This window comes from Mchenga conophoros, linkage group LG3, assembly GCF_057382185.1.
Source record: "Mchenga conophoros isolate Kocher_MC1m ecotype Shallow Benthic linkage group LG3, M_conophoros_male_GT1.1, whole genome shotgun sequence".
In the NCBI taxonomy this organism is placed as follows: Eukaryota; Metazoa; Chordata; class Actinopteri; order Cichliformes; family Cichlidae; genus Mchenga; species Mchenga conophoros.
In genome coordinates this window covers 60,903,387-60,926,081 of record NC_140528.1, presented here as the reverse complement: position 1 = coordinate 60,926,081, position 22,695 = coordinate 60,903,387, and the positions used below count along the sequence as shown (strand labels likewise).

At 40.7% G+C, this 22,695-nt stretch overlaps 1 protein-coding gene across 1 annotated transcript in view; it reads left to right on the top strand.

Moving 5' to 3' along the window:
- The first annotated feature begins 1,150 nt into the window (after window positions 1-1,150).
- LOC146579863 (Fc receptor-like protein 5) overlaps window positions 1,151-22,695 on the top strand; it is a 34,418-nt gene continuing 12,873 nt past the window's right edge. Inside the window, exons 1-4 of the mRNA XM_085265764.1 lie at window positions 1,151-1,187; window positions 2,214-2,249; window positions 2,475-2,732; window positions 4,122-4,392. Of these exons, the coding sequence (XP_085121890.1) occupies window positions 1,151-1,187; window positions 2,214-2,249; window positions 2,475-2,732; window positions 4,122-4,392 (602 nt within the window). The remainder of the gene's footprint in view (window positions 1,188-2,213; window positions 2,250-2,474; window positions 2,733-4,121; window positions 4,393-22,695) is intronic.

The following is a 22,695-nucleotide window of genomic DNA, read 5'->3' as shown; positions in this document are numbered from 1 at the left end:
TGAGTGAATTTATGACCAATCTAAGATGTCACCACAGTGGAAAGATATGTTAAAGGAATCTGCATTAGTTTAATGAAATAAAAATAAAATTACTGTCAGTTCTTGATTTCACTGCTGTGTGAGAAAGTGTGTGGATTACCAACATCTGCTGTGAACATTTGCTGTCAGTAAGTATGACATCTCTGTTTATCAGCTGGTATGGGGGCTCACCTCAAATCCATTTAATGTATATTTGAAGCAATGTAATGATTTTGTGCATCAATATTTAGTGTATCGTCATCTCCTTGTAAAGGAGCAGCAGCAAACTCAATGACTACATCTGTGACAGGAAGGGAATGGTAAAAGTTTATTGTCTTGGTTGTGTTTAATCAGTCGTCTTCATTTATGCATCTACTGCAGTTTAAAACGATATGAATGATGTGTACATGTAGTGTTTATGAGGGTAATTATTACTGGTGATAAAGCTCCTAATAATCAAACCAAGCATACAAGCAGCAGACAAAGGCAACAAAATATCAGTCGCTGCTTCTGTCGGACCTCAGTCAAATTTTAATAGAATAGAATTCAAATTTATTGTCATTGCACATGCACAGGTACAGGGCAACGAAATGCAGTTTCGTAATGCATGTAATGCCCAAGTCTGGAGTTATTACAGTATATACAAAAAGTCCATAGACAGCACTCTAAGCAACCAGGAAAAACGTATTACTAACCTTTTACTTTAATATCTAATGCTTGATAGATACTTGTTAGCAATCTGAATCTGAACAATGTTTCTCGTTGTGTTTCTGGGCTGTAAAATGAACTAAAGTACTTCACAGTTAAAGCTTGTCTTTGACTTGTGTCTATCTCATTTTGGGCACTCAGTCAAGCTATTATTGTTTAGTTTCAGTATATATATATTTTTTACAGCCGTTCTGATAAAAATCTGCCTGAAATGTTTCTGCAGGAGAGTATAAATGTATCACATGATGTGGTGGTCAGACTATGTTAAGTTGTTATTTCTGTGTAAAAGGAAGGAAGCAGAGAGAAGTTTTAAAACCTCTTTGTTTCCTTCACAGCTCTTTGGTATCTGCTGTGCTGCTGCTTCACTCTCTCTCTTTACAGAAAGTTGTAAAGGTTTTCAGACGTGTCACTGCTGGATGTGAGGATGGGAGCCACTTTGCTCTGTGAGCTGGGCCTATTCTGTGAGTACATCACTGACTCCTATTTTTTGATTCATACTGATCCATAAACATGTTTTAGTAAGAAGAACAGAGCATCAGTCATTTGTACCATTGCAAGTCATGTGATCAGAGGACTCTCATGTTTGTTACCAACATGGTTGTTTGTAGACTGGATTAGATTTTAGTGCACTGACTCAGATCAGAGTGGAGCTGCTTTAGTTTATCTAAGAAAGGTTTATTTTCTCCATCAGTGATAATTTGATGCTGATTAAATCGTAATACAAAATGTAACCAATCATAGTAGACAATGATAAAACGCCTAGAGGCAGTGATTAAAGCCAGTGCTAGATTTTAACAGCATTTTATTGCAGAAATATTCTTCCTTAGTCAAGGTATAAAGAGTACTAGACTAATCCTGCTCCTGACTAAATGAAACTTGCTTCCTAAAGGAAGATTAGAGCTCGTCCAGCCATAAATGGAGATTTAAAAAAGAAAACTGCCAGTAGGCAGGTTTAACTTCAGATGAATGTTGTTTGCTATGACACATAAATATGTCAAAAATGGTCAACAAATATCACCTTCTAGACAAATTCTTGTTGACAGAAGTGACCCACTGCAATTTGTCAATGGCATTAATTTTTGAGATTTTTTTCTAATATACAAAGTAAATACTGGGGAGATCATTTCCCTTTTGGAACCCAGTCTTTCACTGGCTGCCCAAAGAGGATGGCCTGTACCATTTCAGGTCATATGATCAGAGGACACTCATGTCTGTTATCACCATGTTTGTTTGTAGACTGGATTAGATTTTAGTGCACTGACTCAGATCATAGCAGACATTGAAAATCTCCAAGTGTTTTAAGGAGCTTGGTAAGAAAGCGACTGGACTTTAAACACTAGTGGGATTGTTCCTTAAGAAGGTCATTAACTCACTATTGATCATGTGCCTCAAGAAATGAGACACATCATTACCAACAGTTTTTTTATTTATGTTACATTTTGGTGTCTTTAGTTTGATAATGTCTGAAGTTTCTGTCTTTATTGTAGTGCTCTGTACGCTCGTCTGCAGTGGACACGCTCAAGGTGACTGAACAGTTTTCCTTTTTCTATTTCTTCCTTTTTATTTAATAAAGATTATTCTCAACCTGTATGACTCTAATGCAGATCCTATTTGTGTTTCTTTTTTTCTATTTATCACAGTATTTTCATTTTGTGTGAATATATATAAAGTGTTATCAATCAATGTCTTGCCTTGAGCATTAAATAAGTGTTTCAGATTGCTAATTGTCTGTTTGTGTTGGATTCTAGATGCTGTGCTCACTATTGAACCCAGCTGGTCCAGTTATTTCACTGGAGAGTTTGTTACCTTCAAGTGTGACATGAATGAAGGAAGAGACACTGACTGGTATTATGCACTCAACAAGGATGGTCGAGAGGATTTCCCCTACAGTGCACAAAAAGACTACAGATTCGAAACATATCGCAGTGGTGAATATCAGTGCTCTGGTAGATGGAAGGAGTCAGATTATACAAAGAACAGTAATACTGTCTTTATAAGTGTATTAGGTAAGTCCTCAGTGATTAATAATGTGATGATTCCAGTTAAAATTCTCATCTGAATTATTAAAAAAAATCTGTTTAATAAATGTTTCATTGAAAGTATTGTATTTCTGATGTATTGAAACATTGAACTTTAACCATGACCATTGCATTTTACCTAACTTTGTTCACAGTACACACTACAACCAAAATACTCAGACAATATGTTTCTTGTCATTACAACATGTGCATGTTTTAATGTATAACAAGAATAACTGTGGATGAAATGTAATTTAAATAATGAAAAAAGAAACATCAAAAGCTCCACATAATTTAAGGTGACGATGTTTCTGTTATCTAAATGTGAAACCAGGCAGATCCCTCTGAACCCATCGTGTGTTTCCTTCAACAGTGAACTTCATTAGTTTACATTCAGTGTGACTTCTTCAGGCCAAAGAATGGACAAACATTTGAAATGTGCTTATTTAGAGATCTACAACCTGAATTACCTGACTAACCTCAATATTGTAGCTCTCTTACTATGTCAGAAAAAATTAAAATGATCTTAAACTATATTAAAAAAATAAATTTAATTAGGATTAGCATTCAACTTTATTGTCACTACACATCTATAAATACAGGTTAAGGAAATACAGTTTGCATCTGTTTAGAGTGCAAGAGTAGTAAGTGCTTAAAATAGGAGCAATTATATACAGATAAGGGTAGTATAAATAAATGGTGGGATAGTTATGAACAGATTATATACAGAGAGAGCAAATATACAGATGACCTACAGACATATGTACAGATATACAGATGATCTATATAGTATACAGATGTTCTGTATTGCTATACAGACGGGCAGAAATACAGATGTACTATGAACAAATATAAAGTTTTGCTAAATATATACAGATGTGCTACATATGGTAAACAGATCTACAAAGTGCTATGAATATATTCACAGTGGAAGCGTAGCGCTCTGAACAGACTATAATAGTGAACAGTGTACGCACTATACCAGAGACTATACTGGTTCAGTGTCCTAAACTATAGCAGTAACCAATGTAAGCATATTCTGAATGTTGAGAATGAATGACAGTCATGATCATGGTCATTAGGAGGGATAAGTGGGTGTGGATGGAAAGGTTCAGCAGGGGACTGAGTTCAGTAAGCTGACAGCTGTGGGGAAGAAGCTGTTCATAAACCTGCTGGTTTTAGTCTGTAGGGTCCTGTAGCGTCAGCTGAAGGGGAGGAGCTGGAAGAGTTTATTGGCAGGATGAGAGGAGTCCCTGAGAATGATGCGTGCTCAACAAAGACATCTCTTCTTGGAAGTTGGAATTTAAATAAAATGAAAGCATATTTTAAAATGTTTTTCAATGGCTTTGTGTTTTCTTTTCGTCTTTTTGATAACAGAATATAGACCCTGGGCCACACTGACAGCAGGAACAACAATCATACCAGTAGGGGGCAGTGTGACACTGACCTGCTCTCTGCAGAGCTCTGATGGATGGAAATATGAGTGGTTCAGACGAACCCAAACAACCTCTGAAGTTCAAATCAGAGATCAACAAAACAGAGATATCAGAGTATCTCAAGGAGGAATCTACAGCTGCAGAGGAACAAGAGGAAACCCAGTTTACTACACTGATATAAGTGATCATGTCACCATTGAGAAAACCAGTGAGTTCAGTAATTTAGTTTGAAATATACATTCACTCATGATTATCAAACATACAGTGTGAAGTTTTCTGTGTTGATTTCATGTTTCTATTTGTATCTCAACTGTTAATATGTGTGAACAGTTTCCAATAAAGTTGTTGTAAAACAACGACCCAACTGGCCTCAGATATTCAGAGGTGAGACGATCACTCTGACATGTGAGGTGCAGGAAGGAGGTGAAACCACTGAGTGGGAGTATGAATGGAGAGGACCCAGGACACCCACACAGTGGACACACAATAACGATGTGACATTCAGAGTTTCTGAGTCCAGCAGTGGAGACTACATGTGTAAGAGTCGACGCAGAGATGACTCATATTCTTCAACAGAGTGGAGTGAAGCCTTCACATTGTCAGCATCAAGTAAGTCATGTTTGTTGTTGTGAAGTAGTCAGACTCGAATGTCAAGGAAGGTGGTAGGGAAGCAGACTATGCAGACATTTTAGGTTTCCAAGGTGAGCAATTTATTTACAGTGAACTTAATTTTAATGTAACTTAACAAAACTTACCCCAAATCAATTCATTTAACAAAACTCAACATGACATGGCTCTGGCGCCATGGCTCTGGTGACACAGCTCACCTCTCCACTCTCCTGCATCTGGTAGAGACTGGCTTTAAATAGGGCCATCAATTTCCCTCCAATTGCCCAGCCAGTACCACTCACTCAACTGAGGGATCTAAAACTCTACACAGATTATCTAAAAACACAAAACCTCTACACACTTCTAATATGCACATTTACACAACTAAATGGCAGTATTAACACAAGGAAAAACATTCAACAAATCCCTTTAAACATTAACACAAACAAAAGGAAGCATCTCTCTGGAAAAAGAAACCCCTCCACTTGGTTTGACCTGATGATGTCATGTGTGACATGATCAGGACTTTAAAATGAGGAAATGCCAGGCGGGCGTTTCCCCACACCTGACACTCATGATGACTGAAAAGACAAACAAAGTAAGTATGAACAAATGACTTAATCTGTAACATAATAAAGTATAAAGAAACATAACTTAGTATTTGTCTTAATTTGCAGAATGTTTGATTTGCCGGCAACAAAACGCTTACACAAACAAACCCGGGATAGTGAGTGAAGTAATGTTACTTGACAAATAGCAAATCATAGCAAATACATAGAAACAGAATAATGTGTACAATGTGCAAAAAAAAGGTAAACACATATGGGACAAATGGAGAGAATTACAACTGCTTCTCCACTTTGTCACAGTTGTGTGATCTCCATTTGACAAATGTCATCATGGTCAGCACAGGATGAATTCAATGGTCTACAAAGCATGTTACATTGTTAGTCAGACAAAGAGCTGCAGCTGATAGTAGCCTCATTGTAGACAGTTTGTCACCACTTTGTGTCATGAACTTTCAGCTGGTATAGAGACGCCAATGCTGACCTGCTGCTCCATCACCTGAGGACAATAATGACAGAAATACAAAAACAGAAAAAAACTGACAAGGTGGAAAAATTATTATTACAAACAAACACTGAGGTGATGTCTGTGGAAATACAAAGTGGACAGAATGTGTGGGGTGAAGATGTAGCATATTAACCATATTACATTATCCTTTTTATAATAGATAGTAAGATTTATATATTTTTTTTAATTACTGGTTGTCTTTGTGATTAATGGAGTTACAAGAAGTAATGCAATATTTTCCTTGTTCAGTTGCATTACTGTTGAAGATTTTTCTTCTTTCTCTTTTTGTCAGGAAATTGATGCTTTCAAAGACTTCATTTAAGAACAGTGGTAGATAAATCATTGCATTTTGTTGTATTGATGGAACGAACAGTGATGTGTGACTTTTTGATATTAGTGTGTATTTTTGCAACAGGAAGTTTATAGATACAGAGAAATATATTGATGCGTTTCTTCTGGTCATGTAGGAAGAAGACTATCCGCTAATCAAACCAAACTTGCCATGAACAAATAATCTAAACAAATGAAAATGCTTTATGAAAGTCTGAAATTAAAAATCTCATAAATAAAGTGTTTCTATTTCAAATTTCTCTGTGCAGCTACTAGTTGGACTACTACTAGTCTGGGAATTATAAACTTCAATTGGGAAGAAGTTCTGTGTCTTCTGTTGTGGTACTCTTTTATAAATCCAGAGAAGAATCATAATGAAACAGAAAAAAATAAACACTAAAAGAATAAAATGCATTATCGGCCTCTGTAAGAGCACTCATACCATGTCAGTTTGCTCTTATTCCTTCCTATGTGTTGTTGGAAACTGGAGAGCAAGTTTATTCCCAACAACATACAGACACATGCAGATTACATCAGACTGGTGTGATCCCAGCCTGTGTGTGGGGTATATATTCATATTTTCTTTCTGTCTTTGTTTAGACTCAACAGCAGATCAACCAAAGGCCCAAATAACTTCTGATATGAGAGACATTCCAGTAGGGGGCAGTGTGACCTTGACCTGCTCTGTGAACTCATCATCATCTGGATGGAAATACTACTGGTACAGAGATGAGAACTCCTCTGAACCTCTGACCACACAAGATGCAGTTTTCCACTCAAATGGACAAATCAGTGTCTCACAGGAAGGACTCTACAGGTGCAGAGGAGGAAGAGGAAACCCAGTTTACTACACAGAGGACAGCCAGTCAGTCAGCATTGATACAAAGGGTGAGTTTATAATATATTATTTAACTTTTTTTAACTTATAACTTAGGTTCAGTTTAAAACGTATGTTTCTTATCCACAGTAGATGTCCCGAGTCCTGAAATCTCTTCATTTCCTATTCTGATAAGCATTGGAACAATTTCTGGAATTACATTTATTTTCATCCTGCTCTTGTTGTATTGCTGTAAAAAGTTCAAAGGTGAGATTTTCATATTTTTCTTCTAATATTACATATTTTATATCTTAAATGATTAAATACACAGATGCAGCATTGAGTCATAAAATGCAAACTGTTCACAAGAATGTATAATCCACAACAACATAAAACAAACATCTAATTTTACATTTTTAATGAAGGTGCTGCTAATGAGCAGACGCTGAGTCAGGATGAAGATCAGCAGCAAGTGTACTCCTCTCTTCTTCATGGTTAGTTTTTCATGCAGTTTCAAATATTCTGATGCTATTTGCAACAAGACTGTACTTGTTACATCTGCTGCAGCTTTTAATATAAATGTTATTTGTAAGAATATTTGTGTTTAATTTAGTATCACAGACATGAGGTGACTGATTTTCTCTGACCTGCAGGTGATCGTTGTGTCTATGAGACAGTCAGAAGATGTGAAAACACTGAAAATGGTAAAGTTTACACTTTCATTAATACAGAGCTTGTGGAAGCTGGATGATGATACAGTAACTGTGTTTAACATGAAAGTCAATCAGATTCTTATTTCAGGTCCAGCAGAAGGTGATTACAACAATGTCACATCTGGGATTCAGCTCAGTCATTAACAAGACAAGTGAGTGCACAAAATGTGAGGTGATGACCATGAGAAAATACCTTGATAATTATCATCATTAATAATTACACTTGAAATGCTTTCATTTGATCACCTGAACAGGGCAACGTGGTGACCCAGAGGAGAGCTCTGATTACAATAATGTCAATCCAAATTCAGCCACAGCTCTTAACAGCAGCTCTTCAGCTGTTTTGTAATTGTCGATTGAGCCAGCACCGAAAATGTATTTAATGGTAAAGAAAGAAGACTCCACAAGAACCACCTGCAGACCACCCTGTGTGATGCTGCACTTGCCAAAAGACAAACTCTTGCAGTACTCCATCCATGTCAGATAAAGTGACACTGCCAGAGACTTCCCATTCAGGCAAACACCAGACCTCTTATATCCATCAGATCACTTGAAATAACTGTACATACTTCTTTCTCCCATCATTTCTTTTAAATGTCTTATACTGTAAATATTCTAATTTTATTGTGAACGTTCATTTTAATCAGCTTTCTTATTATTTAAATATGTTTCATTATAAGTCAAAATTAGTTTTGTTTTTTTTTAACCACTTTTTTAACCCTTTAAGACCTACCATAGAACCAAGTCTGCCAGAGCTTATATTATATTTTACATGCTGTAGTACCATTTTGGGAACATTTCAAGTTGCTATACATCAATACAACTGTTATTGCCCATATTTTAATAATATGTATGCATTAAGTCCATAGTAACTACATTAATTGCAAAAATGTGCAATAAACTACAAAAAAACCTGAAAATTGTTTTTGGTTTTTTACATATATTTCTGCTTGGAGAAATTTAAGAGGTTTATCCCTCAAAACTTAAAATACAAAAAAGTTGCAAAAAAGAGTTTACAACAACAGGTATTTTATTTTGAGTGTCTTCATAGTTTTATTTTTGAAATACACCAATTTTTATATACTGCAGGAAAAACGAAAAACAATCCTATGATGCAAATTTTCAAAGAAAACAGCATGTGCATTAAAATAAACTATTTTCAGCAGTGCAATTTGAGTTCTAAGCATCCCAGAAACTATTCAGAAAAGCATAAAGTCAAACATGACTTATAAAAACACAAGTATATAGGCTTTGAAGGCCTACAAGTAAAAAACTACATTTTCTGCGAAAATGATGTCTCTTCCGGTTTCGGGCAGGTAATAGCGGACACGCCATCGTTCGCGCTGAATGTGGGAAGTGTTACGAACAGCTGATCGGATCGGCAAAGCGTGTTTCTGGAATATTATGTTTTTGTTTCTGCAAGGGCTTTTTATGCAGTTTTTGCAAAGCTATATGTGGAAGGAAACCGTGACCGAGGAAAAGCTGATGGCATGAGATGTAAGTACAACTCTTCCGGTTTCATATGCAAAAAAATTTATTGCGCTAGCTTATGTGGTTCCGGTTCTACAGGGATTTAAAAATAGTTACGCAAAACCAAGCGTGCCAGCTCCGACAGGCTTTAAAGGGTTAAAGAAAGAGAACAATCCATTTACTGTTTCTGTCATATGATGACTGTGTGGCAGACAGAGCAGGACCTTAAATTCAGAACATGGTAATAAACTTTAAAAAAAAATCTTGATTTTATTCTCTGTGAGTCACAGAACAAATTTAAATAGATAAGACAGAAGACACACAACCAAAGAGGGTCGAATGCGGCAAGAAACAAGGCGAGACTCAAACAATAAATGCATAAAAGGTAAAGTAGGAAGAGGAAACAGGTGGAAGAGCAGCTGGCACTAACTGGGGAAATGATGGGGAAAGTAAAGCTGACCACTAACATATAAGAAAAAGGTTACCAAAAGAAAACGGGGAGTAACGAACACCTACCACAGAGACAAAGACTTAAAAGTGGAGTACGAGGATTTAACATCTATATGTTTATCTATATGCTGTTCTCCAAATAATTAATCATGCTTAATTCTAATTGAAGTATGACCCTAATTAATAGGATGAACAAGAAAAATTGTTTTAATGTCTGGATTTTGCCTGCACTGGCATCATTCACCTCCAACCTCAACATATTAGTCTCTGTGTGTGAGACTGGCTGGAGGAATGTGGTGAAGATAAGAGTGTGGAAGTCTGTGGCCTGTCATCATGTGTGAGTTAGGGCTGCTCAATTAATCGAATTTTAATCACGATTACGATCTGGGCTTTCAACGATCATTAAAAGTGACTGAGCCGATTATTAGCCCCTCCCTCGTGCTTTACTCTCGCGCTGCTCCATGTGGCAAATCGAGCGCACCTCTCTGCGTTTCGAACACGCGTCACAACAATTAAGAGGACCCGAGGGAAACTCGGAAAGCTAAGCAGAAGTTATTTGGAGAGGAGAGTGATTGCTGTTGGTTGAAGAGGGGTAAAAAAAAAAACTTCAGTGGTGTGGAAACATTATGGGTTCGCGGAGTCAGACGTGGATCAAGTAGACATAGTGTGTAAACTTTGCTACGGTGTCGTAGCTGCACCACAGAGCAACAGTGCAAAGTTCACTAAACATAGATTTTTCATTTATTTCTTATATTGCAAACATTTGCACTGTTATCAGTATTTGCACTGTTTTATATTATTTTTTTAAAGTCATTATTCAATACATTGTTATTGTTAACCCTTTAAAGCCGGTCAGAGCGGGCATGCTCCGTTTTGCATAACTATTTTTAAATCCCTGTAGAACCAGAACCGTGTAAGCTAGCGCAATCATTTTTTTTTTGCATATGAAACCAGAGGAGTTGTACTCACATCTCATGCCATCAGCTTGTCCTAGGTCACGGTTTCCTTCCACATAAAGCTTTGCAAAAATTGCATAAAAAGCACTTGCAGGAACAAAAACATAGTATTCCAGAAACACGCTTTGCCGATCCGATCAGCTGTTCGTAACACTTCCCACATTGAAACAGACGGCAGCGCAAACTATCGCATGTCCGCCATTGCCAGAAACCGGAAGAGACGTCATCTTCGCGGAAAATGTAGTTTTTTACTTGTAGGCCTTAAAAGCCAATACTGGTGTTTTTATAAGTCATGTTTGACTTTTCTGAATAGTTTCTGGGATGCTTAGAACTCATATTGCACTGCTGGATATAGTTTATTTTGATGCACATGATGTTTTCTTTGCAAATTTGAATCATAGGATTGCTTTTTTGTTTTTCCTGCAGTATATAAAAATTGCTTTATCTCCAAAATAAAACTATGAAGACACTCAAAATAAATTTCCTGTTGTTGTAAACTATTTTTTGCATTTAAAGTTTTGAGGGATAAACCTCTTAAATTTCTCCAAGTAGAAATATATGTAACAAAAACAAAAATGATTTTCAATTTTTTTGTAGTTTATTGCACTTTTTTTGCAATTAATGTAGTTACTATGGACTTAATGCATACATATTATTAAAATATGGGCAATAACAGTTGTATTGACGTATAGCAACTTGAAATGCTCCCAATGGCACTACAACATGTAAAAAAAAAATATAAGCTCTGGTGGACTTGCTTCTATAGTTGGTCTTAAAGGGTTAAATAAATATCGTCAAATAATCGAGATCTCAATTTCAGTGAAAATAATCGTGATTATCATTTTTGCCATAATCGAGCAGCCCTAGTGTGAGTGTTAAGTAGGTTGGTGATAGTTAATCATGCTTATTGCTAATCAGAACCAATATAAAGGGTCTTTCTGGAGGCGTCTGGCTGAATCCATGACACAGAAGAAAGATTAAACTGAAGCAGAACATAAACAAACTATGACCAAGAACTAACCTATCGCCTGATGGTGTAAACACAAAAAAATAATGTGGTATCATAAATGTATGAAGCAAAAATTAGGCCCAATTACTCAGGATACTGAAGAATATGAATCTTGGTCTGTAACTTATTTTTTATTTTTATTTTTTTTCTTTTTGGCCTGTCCCGTTTGGCTCTTTTGCCATCAGAATTGTTGTCTAAAGGCAAAGAAAGATGCCCAACGGATTTACTTTACCAAACTGACCATCCCAGCCTTGCCGTAATGGTCCATTTGATTTAACTTTTATTGTTTATTTTATTTTCACTTACTGAATACGGGACAGACTTGACTGGGGGAAAGAAGGGGAGAAAGAAAGAGGGGAAGAGAAACAGCTGAGAAGAGGGACGGGGGAGAAGGGCAAAAGACAAAAACCAACAGAACGGGCAGAGAAAAAAAAATGCATATATCAATCACCTGGATCACCTGCTGAGAAAGAAAAAAGAAAGCAAGCAGAAGAGAACAAGAGTAATAGAATAAACAACATCACAATGATATATGGGAATATGACAGTAAATACTAAATGTTAAACATTATTGTGCAGCACATAAGATCAACAGAACACAGTGTGCTTTGAGGTAGGAGCCAAAAAGGGTGTAGTTTGTGGGTGTGATCACCCGTGTGTACACCTGTGAGCATGGACGCGCTTGTTTTTTGTTTTTTAAAAGGTTCCTTCATGTAATAATCTGCTAGAGGGTGTGGGGGGGCCACAGCCCCGTCCTCCAGGGCGTGAAGCAGGTGTGGAGGAGATCAAAACTCCAGACATCCAGAGGCCCCCAGAACACAAGAGACCAAGGAAGACCAACAGAGGGGCAGCTGTGCCACTGTCCCGGAAAGAGCTGAGGAGAGTCCCAGATGAGGGCTCACTCAGCAGCCGCGGAGCAGAAGCCAGGGGGAGTTGCAGTGACGCGCCCGTGAGCTCCGCCGGCAGCCAGCTGCGCCTGAGTGACCGAGCCCCAGGCCGAGAGGCCCGAGTGAGCCCCAGGCTCCAGGCCCCGACAAGCGGCCGCCAAGGAGTGAGCCGGTGTGTACCTATGACCAACAACTAAACTATAGCCTGATGGTGTAAAGACAAAAACATTATATGGTATCATAAATGTATGAAGCAAAAATTAGGCCCAATTACTCAGGATACTGAAGAATATGAATCTTGGTCTGTAACTTAAAGCTGGGTCTAAAGACGCAGCACCATGATAGTCCCTGATCTCCTGCTATGTCACGTTTTCTGTGCAGCCTTAGTCAGCCTAAGAAGTGTGATTTCACCAGAACTGCTGTAATAAGTGAAGAGAAACACAAGGAAACTATGTTAAACTTAAGAAAGGCAAGTCTACACAGCAGGACACACAGTGTGGGAGCCAGGTTACTATAGTTCAATTTATATTTGCTGTTAAACTTATTTTGGGTAATTAGTAATTTAATAAGTAAATTCATGTTTATAGTGAAACTAAAATTATTTTATTGTGTTTTGGCTTGGTAAAGTAAAACTTTGAATATGTTCACTTTAAAGGCTAGGTTTATACTTTAAATCTATGCATCATGGATTTATGCAACTAAGTGCACACGGTGCTGAGGGGGTGGGGACATAGCAGAGGCAAGACGCTGCAGAGCCACACGGTTTTTCTACCGTAGTTTGTTTGTTGTTGAGGGTAACTTAAACCTCATTACGCCTGTAAGACAATTTACATGCTCTGAATTATATTTCTGTTTGTATATTTTCATATCGGAGTCCCGTGGAAGGTTTTTCCTCTTCAAATGAACATACACGAGTGAAGGACGGGGAAACACACAGTACCCCACAGAAACAATTTGCTTGGAAGTTCTATTTTTATAAACGAAAAGAAAAATTGCTGACAGGACTACTAAAAAGAGGAACGATGCTGCCCAGTCTATGAGTTCTGTTCAGGATGAGGAATAATGAAACTATATCCACAGACAAAACATGTTTAAGTGGACAGATTACAAACTGTACAGAGCTTCATCTGTAGACAAAATCAAAATAGGACACGTTTTTATTGCTGTCAGGTTTAAAAAGTCCAAAAGGAATCAATACTAAGAAAACTGACTTATGAACACACAAGTGTTGTAATGATCCAGGGAACACTAGAATACACACAGCTAAGTATCTGGGTAACAAGAGCAAATACACAACAGAGGCAGAAAACTGAAAAAGCGACGGAAGACTGAGACAATAACTACAAGAGGATATGAGGCGAGTAGAAACAGGTGGGGAACACAGTGGGAACAAGTAGAATTATTACAAGTTTACAAATATTATTATTACAAGTAGATGAGATGGCGGTACGGCAACAGCACGCAGCGACCACTCTGGACCAAACAGTGCTGTTTTTGTGTTTTTTCTATCGCCTTTTTATCGTGACCTCTGAGCCACATGGACACCACAACGAGAATAATCGGTGTTCGGGTTTACCAATGGCATAGGTAACACTAATGTGCGTGTTTCGAATACTCCCAGATCAAAAAAGGCATGTCACCCAAATTTGACACCAAAGAGCTCAATGATTTGGACCAGTAGGTTCGGCTACGTACAGGAGAGGCGAACTGAATGAGACTCAGACAACCGCGAGTTTTGAAAAGTTACCGGAGTTGTATTTTTCTTTTCATTTAGAAACAACAGAACATTATGATAAACATTCAAAACATTTACAAATGAAATTATTCCCTTTCGGTACCAGTACTCTCTTAATGATACCTTTTGGCAAAATCACAGTAATCACTCGATGAGAAAGAAATCTTACCTGGGTGCACCCTTTCTAGAAGTACAGTTCACATCCAACAATGAACCACAATTTCAATCATCAGCATATAAATGTTAACACTTACTTGCATTTTCACAGATTTCGTTACAATTAGCAACAGTTAATCAGCTGGAGGGTTATTTCCAACCGCTCACACTCACTTTTGTTCACATTTATGGAATGTACAGAGTCCGTGAACCCAAGTCCTTATAACAACCCACCCGCAAGTCCAGAGGGATGTATGTGAAGAAGGGGGACTACTAGTACAAAATGGCGTGGTGTGTTTCTGTTTTGTTACATCTGGCCTACCACACTCTGATGTGCAGGACAGAACAAAGTCAATTGGTCCTTCAACGGGGTTGGCTCGCTATCAATTTCAGGATCCGTTGGAATGCACCAGGAAGATACAAACCAAAGAAACAAAAAACAAAACCAAACAACAAAAAAAACCTGACCTGTCAAGGACAGTGTCATGGGACATATTAAGTTCCTCATAAAATCACAATTCACACATTCGCTTCAACTACTGGGTTTCAGTAAATTGAACAGTTTCCTACAGAACATTCCTAAACAATTATCATTAAACACTGGAACATTTTACTTGCAAGGCATTCATGAAACACAGATAAATAATGAACAAGTAAAATACTTTGCTCACCGATCTCAGAATTAGAAAGACGGAGCAGCGCGAGATGGCGCACGACCGATGAAATGGCGTCGTCTCTAACTCCCGACCTTTCTCGACTAAGCAATGTAAAAAGAACCAGCTAATTACTCGTCTTAGCAATATACAAACAATAAAATAGTTTTAGTAAACGGTGAGTGCTAACTCTCCGCCTATATTACTCTTTTTCATACCTTGTCTCAATAATTCGCCGTGTCTCGTTTCCTTACTAGCTTGCTCATGGAAGGTTCGCGAGCGAAAAAGAGAGAAGAGAAAAATCTGTGTCCTCCTAGGCAGGGGCGGCAGGCGGAGCCTGTACCATGTTTCAGCAGCTCATTGGCCTAGAGTAACACGTGTCTAAACCAGAACAGTTAACTCCTTAACTGCTGCACCTATAGTTTATTCATTATAAATGAAGTGTGCTGCTTAGATTAATGATTCTTTTCTCATTCTGGCATATTTTATCTAAGCCATACTCAAATGTGGGTTACACCCTCCCCACGTGATGGTATGCACGTCCCTGTGCATCTAAATGGCTAGACTGCATAAAGCTTGAAATGGCTTCGTTTAGGCTATTAAATACTGCATTAACAACAGTAAAATACCTTAGGTAAGGGGTTACCTAAGGTAGAATACTGCAACCTTTCTGGTGCTTGACATGACCTTTGAGATCGACGAAGAACGTCATGTTCTTCCTGAGAGCTGTTCTGTGAACCAAGCGAACTAGGCTGCTCAGTTATGACTCCTTCTTGGTCATTAGGACGCTCTAGCATCGTCTCATCCACATTGGGCAGGACTTGCTTGCTAGGTTGCTGGGTTCTCTCCACAGGATCTTCAACTTGAATGTTGGTCTCCAGCAAGCTAGGCTCAGGTAAGTCCACATGTTCGGGTAAGTTTTCAGTTGCAGTTTCAGGTAAGTTCACAACTTCCGTTTCCTCAATTTCCTCTGATTGTCTGTCACGTCCGATGGGATTGTCACATTCGGTGGGATTGTCACATTCGGTGGGATTGTCACGTTTGGCTTCATCATAAGCTGGAAACTGTCTTTGCACACTTTCAGTGTGGGGCACAACGAGAGTTGGCTTGACAGAGCTGGTAATGGAGATTGGTATCCAGGTAGGTACTGGTAAATACTCGGAGTCGAGGTCGTCGTCGTCTTCCTGAACAACAGTTTGCCTTCTGTTCCGCCGAGCTTGGGGCTTTTTGGGACTGCTTTCAGTTGACTCCGTGACCGGTATGAAGCTACAAGGAAGGAGCAGGTCTCTGTGCAATGTTCGGACTGGTCTTTCTTTCGCTTCCGGTTCAACCGTATAGACTGGTAGTTCGCCTGCTCTTTTCAGAACTACGTACACATCATCTTCCCATCTGTCTGCCAACTTATGCTTTCCCCTCAGTTTAACATTACGCACGAGAACCCTGTCACCCACGTTCAGAGTTGAGTCAACCACTTGCTTGTCAAAGCGGGTTTTATTGCGCTCAGCATTCTTTTGTGCGTTTGAGGTTGCGATCTTAAAACTCTCCTCCAACCTATGTTTTAGATCACTGATGTACTGGGAGTGCGACTTCTTCTGGGCATTCACAGGCAACCCAAATACTAGATCAATGGCCTTGGTTGTCTCCCAAACATCAGCACATAAGCAAATAGCCCGTCACATCATTCTTGGTACAATTATATGCATTTACTAGAGGTTTTACATACTCTTTCCAATGCAACTTCTCATTGTCATTCAAGGTGCCAAGCATTTGGAGAAGTGTTCTGTTGAACCTCTCAACTGGATTGGCTCTGGGGTGGTACGGCGTTGTGTGTATCTTTTTCATGCCAATAATTGCGCAGAGTTCTTTTATTGTCTTCAATTCGAAATCGGGGCCTTGATCACTTAAAAGTCTCTCTGGGACACCATAATGAACAATGAAGTTCTCCCAGAGGGCCTTTGCAACAGTGCGCGCTCATTGGTTTGGTGTAGGGACAGCTACTGCGAACTTAGTGAAGTGATCAGTCATAACTAATACATCCTTAGTGTTAGACTGATCTGGCTCAATAGATAGATAATCTATACAGACCAGTTCAAGGGGCCTGCTTGTCTTGATGTTCATGAGGGGAGCTGCCCTCTCTGGCCTACACTTCCGGCGAACACACCGTTCACACGTGTTGATCATTTTTTCAACTGACGTCTTCATTTTTGGCCAGTAAAACAGAGTTCTGACCAGGTCAATAGTGCGGTCAGTTCCTAGGTGGCCCATGTTACTGTGGAGGTGTTGGAAGACTACTGGCCTCAACTCCTCGGGTAACACGAGTTGAAAGGAGATGTCTGGACTGGTTTGCCTCTTTCGGTAAAGAACTCCATTCTGCAGTTCAAGACGACTGAGCTCATGCAGTAACAAGGGAAGCTCAGGTAGTTCTGCTCTAAGACTGGGAGGTGGGGTCTGACCAGTTTCTAACAGAGTGACTATAGCATCGAGAGCTGGGTCTAGCCTCTGTTTCTGTCTGAGCTCATCCTCTGCCATAGGCGGAGGAAGAGGAGAACCATTCAACAGCTCTTCTGCAAAGCTATCAGGGACAGCTGTAGCATGTAAGGCTAAGGACTCAACTAAAGCCAAACCTGGGCAAGTGAATGACTCTGAATCCAGGCCTGCTGAATTAACTGAATGCCTTTCGCAGATGGCCTGTACAACCTCCCTAGAAACCATTTCTTTGTCATCGCCACTGAGGTGAGTGAGGGCGAATTGCCGGATCCTTTCACTTTCCTTCTGTGAGACAGGATCATCACCTGGGCTACCATGGGGACGACGAGACAGTGCATCCGCGTCTACGTTTTGTTTACCAGCCCTGTACTGGAGTTGGAATGAAAAAGTAGACAAGGCTGAGAGCCAACGGTAACTCGTTGCATCCAGCTTCGCTGATGTTAGGATGTACGTTAACGGATTACTGTCCGTCACTACTGTGAATTCCGTACCATACAGGTAGTCGGAGAACTTTTCGATGACAGCCCACTTAAGAGCCAAGAACTCCAGCTTGTGGGCTGGATATCTCATCTCACTTCTTGAAAGTCCTCTGCTAGCAAAGGCTATGGCCCTCAACTGTCCATCCTGGAGTTGGTACAGAACGGCACCAAGGCCAATGGTACTAGCATCCGTGTGGAGGATATATGGGAGTCTGGGGTCGGCAAAACCCAACACTGGGGCTGAGGTTAGCCTACCAATGACTTGTTCAAAAGCCTCTTGACACTTTTGAGTCCACCTGTCACCAAATAGCTCTTTCGGGCTATGGTACATGGAGCTTTGTTGCTTCGTGGGTCTTTTCTTTCCTTTTCTCAATGGTGGGTAACCAGCGGTTAACTCATTCAACGGCCTTACAATATTAGAAAATCCCTGGATGAATCACTGGTAGTACCCAGCAAAGCCCAAAAATGACCTTAACTCTTTAAGGTTGGTGGGAACGGGCCAACTCATGAGGGCTTTGATCTTCTCTGCATCAGTCTCGACTCCACGCTCTGACACCACGTGGCCGAGATACTTAACAGAGGTTTGGAAAAATTTACACTTCTCGGGTGCTAATTTTAACCCAAACTCTTTCAACCGCAACAGGACCTTCTTCAGGCATTGCTCGTGTTCTTCAAGAGATGATGAAAAGATGATGAGATCATCAATAAAGACAAGGACTTCCTTGAGATTCATCGGACCAATACACCGCTCCATGAGCCTTTGAAAAGTGGAGGGTGCATTGGTGATCCCTTGGGGCATCCTATTGAATTCCCAAAATCCTAAGGGACACACGAAGGCTGTTTTCTGTTTGTCTGACTCTGACATTTCAATCTGATAATATCCCGACTTGAGATCCAGGACCGAGAACCATTTTGACCCTGCTAGAGCGGAAAAAGCTTCTTCCAGATTCGGGAGTGCATATGCGGCTTTGATGGTTTGGAGGTTTAACCTCCGGTAGTCAATGCACAAGCGAACTGAACCATCTTTCTTTTTGACTACTACGATTGGGGAAGCGAATGGTGATTCAGATTCCCGTATCACTCCCGCGTTGAGCAGTTCCTGCAGGTGCTTCCTCATGGCCTCCACATCGTGTGGATGTATTGGTCGGGGTCTGGACTTGAATGGGGTTTCATCACTAAGCTTGATGTGATGTTGCACCTTCTCTGTGTGTCCAAAATCCAATGCATGCTGCGAAAATACTTCAGGCATTGAATTTAGCAACTTTGTGACACGATTTCTCCATTCATCAGGTAAGTCATTTCCAAAGTCGAAACTGATTTCTTCAGGTTGAAAAGAATTTCCTGAGTGGTCTGAAGAGTTTGACATCTTCTCTGTCTGTTCTTTACATATGACTCTGGTCACGGCATTAATGTCGGCTAGCACACGGCCTGACGGGACAACAATGTCGTGGTCGGTTTCATTTTTCACTACAACCGGCAGTTTACAAGGCTGCTTGGCTGGCAGGTTGACAAGACCAGTTAACACAAGCAAACCACTGGGCAAGGGAAAATCTGATGACGATTCGACAACTGCACATTTCTCATTAATGGAGTTGGGAATATACACCGAAGCTTCTAAAACTGCCGTCTGCCCTGCCGCCACCACGGCTTGCTTTTTACCCGTTAACTTTGCACACCCAAGGCTGCAATTGCTAGCGGATTTTCGACGTACTCCAAGGATTTTGAGGAGCGCTCTGAAACCATGGGGGACGGGCTGAAAGTTCGCACTGGACTCATGGAAGTCCGCATAAAGGGCATCTAAGGTATTTGTACCTATCAAGATCTGTTCTCGCGCCTCGGCTCGCAGAGGGGGGATAACTAATGCTAGGGTATTAACACTAATATCCGAACCCACAAAGTTCTTGGGAAAGGTGATTGAGAGTTCTACATAACCTAGATAAGGGACGGATTGGCCGTTTGCACACTCTACGTCCAGGAGATCGCCCAACGGGTTTATAGGCAAGTCTGAGAGATGCTTCTCATAAAAACTCTGAGGCACGGTTGTCACTTGTGACCCTGTATCAAGAAGACAGTTCATTTCTCTGCCAGCGATGTTGACAGTAGCAGAAGTTTTGGTTCCGACCAAACCCTTTGGAAGGTGTATAGATGGCGCTTTTGACTGAACTTCCTTTGAAAAAGCACATTGTGGCTTGGGACGAGAATTGTCTCCGGCAGCCCCCACTTGTCCCACACTGGAGGCTGGGATTAGTTTAAAGGCGGCTCATCACTGGCCCTAGTTGATGCTTCCCAACTAGATTGCCTTTCTCTCAGCTGTTTTCTCTTCGTGGCCACTAAGGATGGATTTAGTTCGTTTTCACATGATGAGGCAATATGACCGTCCTCACCACAGTGAAAGCAGTACCAAGGACGCGGCTTTGCATTGGCTTTTGCAAAGTTCTGTGTGGTCGAAGCCTTCCTTTTCGTGGGGTAAACTTCAACTTTGGCATTAACTGTGTGGCACTTTGACTTTGAGTGCTTGGGCTGATTTTGCTTTTGGCTTTCTATTTTCCAACTGTTAAGTTGTGCACTCAAATCAGCAATTTGTTTCTTTAACACATCGAGGTCGGACTCACAGCTACTTGCTGTTTGTACATTTGACATGGCCCGGTGCTTTGGATTGCTAGGGCCAGGTTTGCTCTGACCAAGATGTTGTCTCATACGACGGACTTTTGAGGCTTGCTTGTCCTCTTCCGTGCGTAGAAGCAAGAGTAGCTCAGAGAACGAAGGTGGGCTCTCTTTTCTTTGTCCTAGCTGGAGGTCACTGATGAGACTGTCCTCCCAACAGCCACGAATAAATTGCTTTAACAATTGCTTGTCAAAATTTGACATATTGACACCTCCTCGTCGCATTGCTTTGGTCAAACAGACATGTAACCTTTGCAAATAGGCTGATGGTCTTTCTCCTTCATTCTGTAGTGTGTTCATGAATCGCGCATAGAGCTCATCGCCATGTTCGACGGCTCCAAACGCAGAATCGAGTACTCTCAGGTACTCAGAGGGTCTAGCATTTGGACCTAAATGCTTAGTGACGTCTGTGGCAGGCGACAGGAGACTGTCAAGTATCCTCTGTGTGCAGTTCAAGTCAGAAACGACTGGATCACTCATGAGGACTTCAACACTTGTGCGCCAGGCGTCGCAATCAGCTTCACTGTTAGGGCGGGGAATGCGCCCAGAGAAAGCTCTAATCCTACTCGGCATGGGCGAGTGTGAAGAAACTTCACTACTGCGCACCACATGTTCAACTACCACCCGCCAGACATTGGGCGGGTTAAGCTCAAGTGTGGGATGGAACTGGGTCGGTGAGTCAAGATCGATCAGGTTTTGATTTAAGATTGGAATCGAATCCGTAGACTGTGAGAAATCGGCAGCAGGTTGACTGGGGGAATGATCACCCTGTGCATGCCTCTGTCAACAGGGGGAGAAACTGTAGGCTGAGAGGATAGAGGGGGCGCGTTTAAGTTAGCTAGCCCCTCTTTGAGCATGTTTTCTAGCGAGTGGCCACTAAGATTGGCCATTTCAGACAGTTGTCTCATGTATGCTCTGGTGACATTCCTTGCATTTGCTGCATACACCACAGTTAAACTCCTAATCTCAAACGTGACTTCAGGCTGAGCAAACCTTTGGATAGTCTGCGGCAAAAGGGGATTCAAAGTATCCATTGTGCTGGCATGATTGAATTCAGCTATCATCTGCCTGTGAAATTCAGAATGCGGATCATCTATACGGATGTGGCGGTTAACTGAACCGTGTTTCCCCAGGTAAATAGCTACTTCGTCATCGAGGTCGCTGTTAGTAAGCCCTTTTATGATTACTGCGTTAGGGATTTTAATTGCCTCTTTAAGTACTACGTCCATTTTGTCAAACTAGGTTTTGATTGTTTCTTATCGTTGTAATACTTAATAAGATGAGTCTCATGCAGTTTCACAATAACTCCTGGCTGCTGGCTCGCCAACTGTGCGCCAACTCGCCACTGTTGTGCTCATTACAGCAGTGTACATCCCACCCAGCGCTAATACTAAGGAGGCGCTCTGCGAGCTGATCAGTGAGCTCCCGAACTCACACTCCGATGGACTGTTTATTATCGCCGGAGATTTCAATCACGCAAAATCTCAAGTCAGTCCTCCCAAAATTCCATCAACACGTTGACTTTGCCACGGGGGGCAAAACATGCTGGATTTTGTTTACACAAACATTCCCAGTGTGCAGAGAGCGAAGCCCCGCCGCCACCTCAGACACTCAGACCACTGGTCTATTATGCTAATTCCGGCATACAGACCACTCATCAGACACTCCAAACTGGTTCTGAGACAGGTGGGAACTTGGCCTACTTGAGCTCTCTCTGCTCTCCAGGACTGTTTTGAGCACACTGACTGGAACATGTTCAGGGAGGCTACAACAAATGGCGACTGGACCAACTTGGAGGAGTACACATCATCTGTGACTAGCTACATCAGGAAGTGCATCGATGATGTCACTTACTCCAGGGACATTGTAATACAGACCAACCAGAAAGCGTGGATGACTGCAGAAGTGCGTGACCTGCTAAGGATTCAAGACTCTGCCTTCAGAGCAGGTGACAAGGGGGCCCTGGGAACAGCAAGGGCCAAACTGTCTCAAACCATCAAAGCAGCGAAGCGCGCGCATGGCAGAAA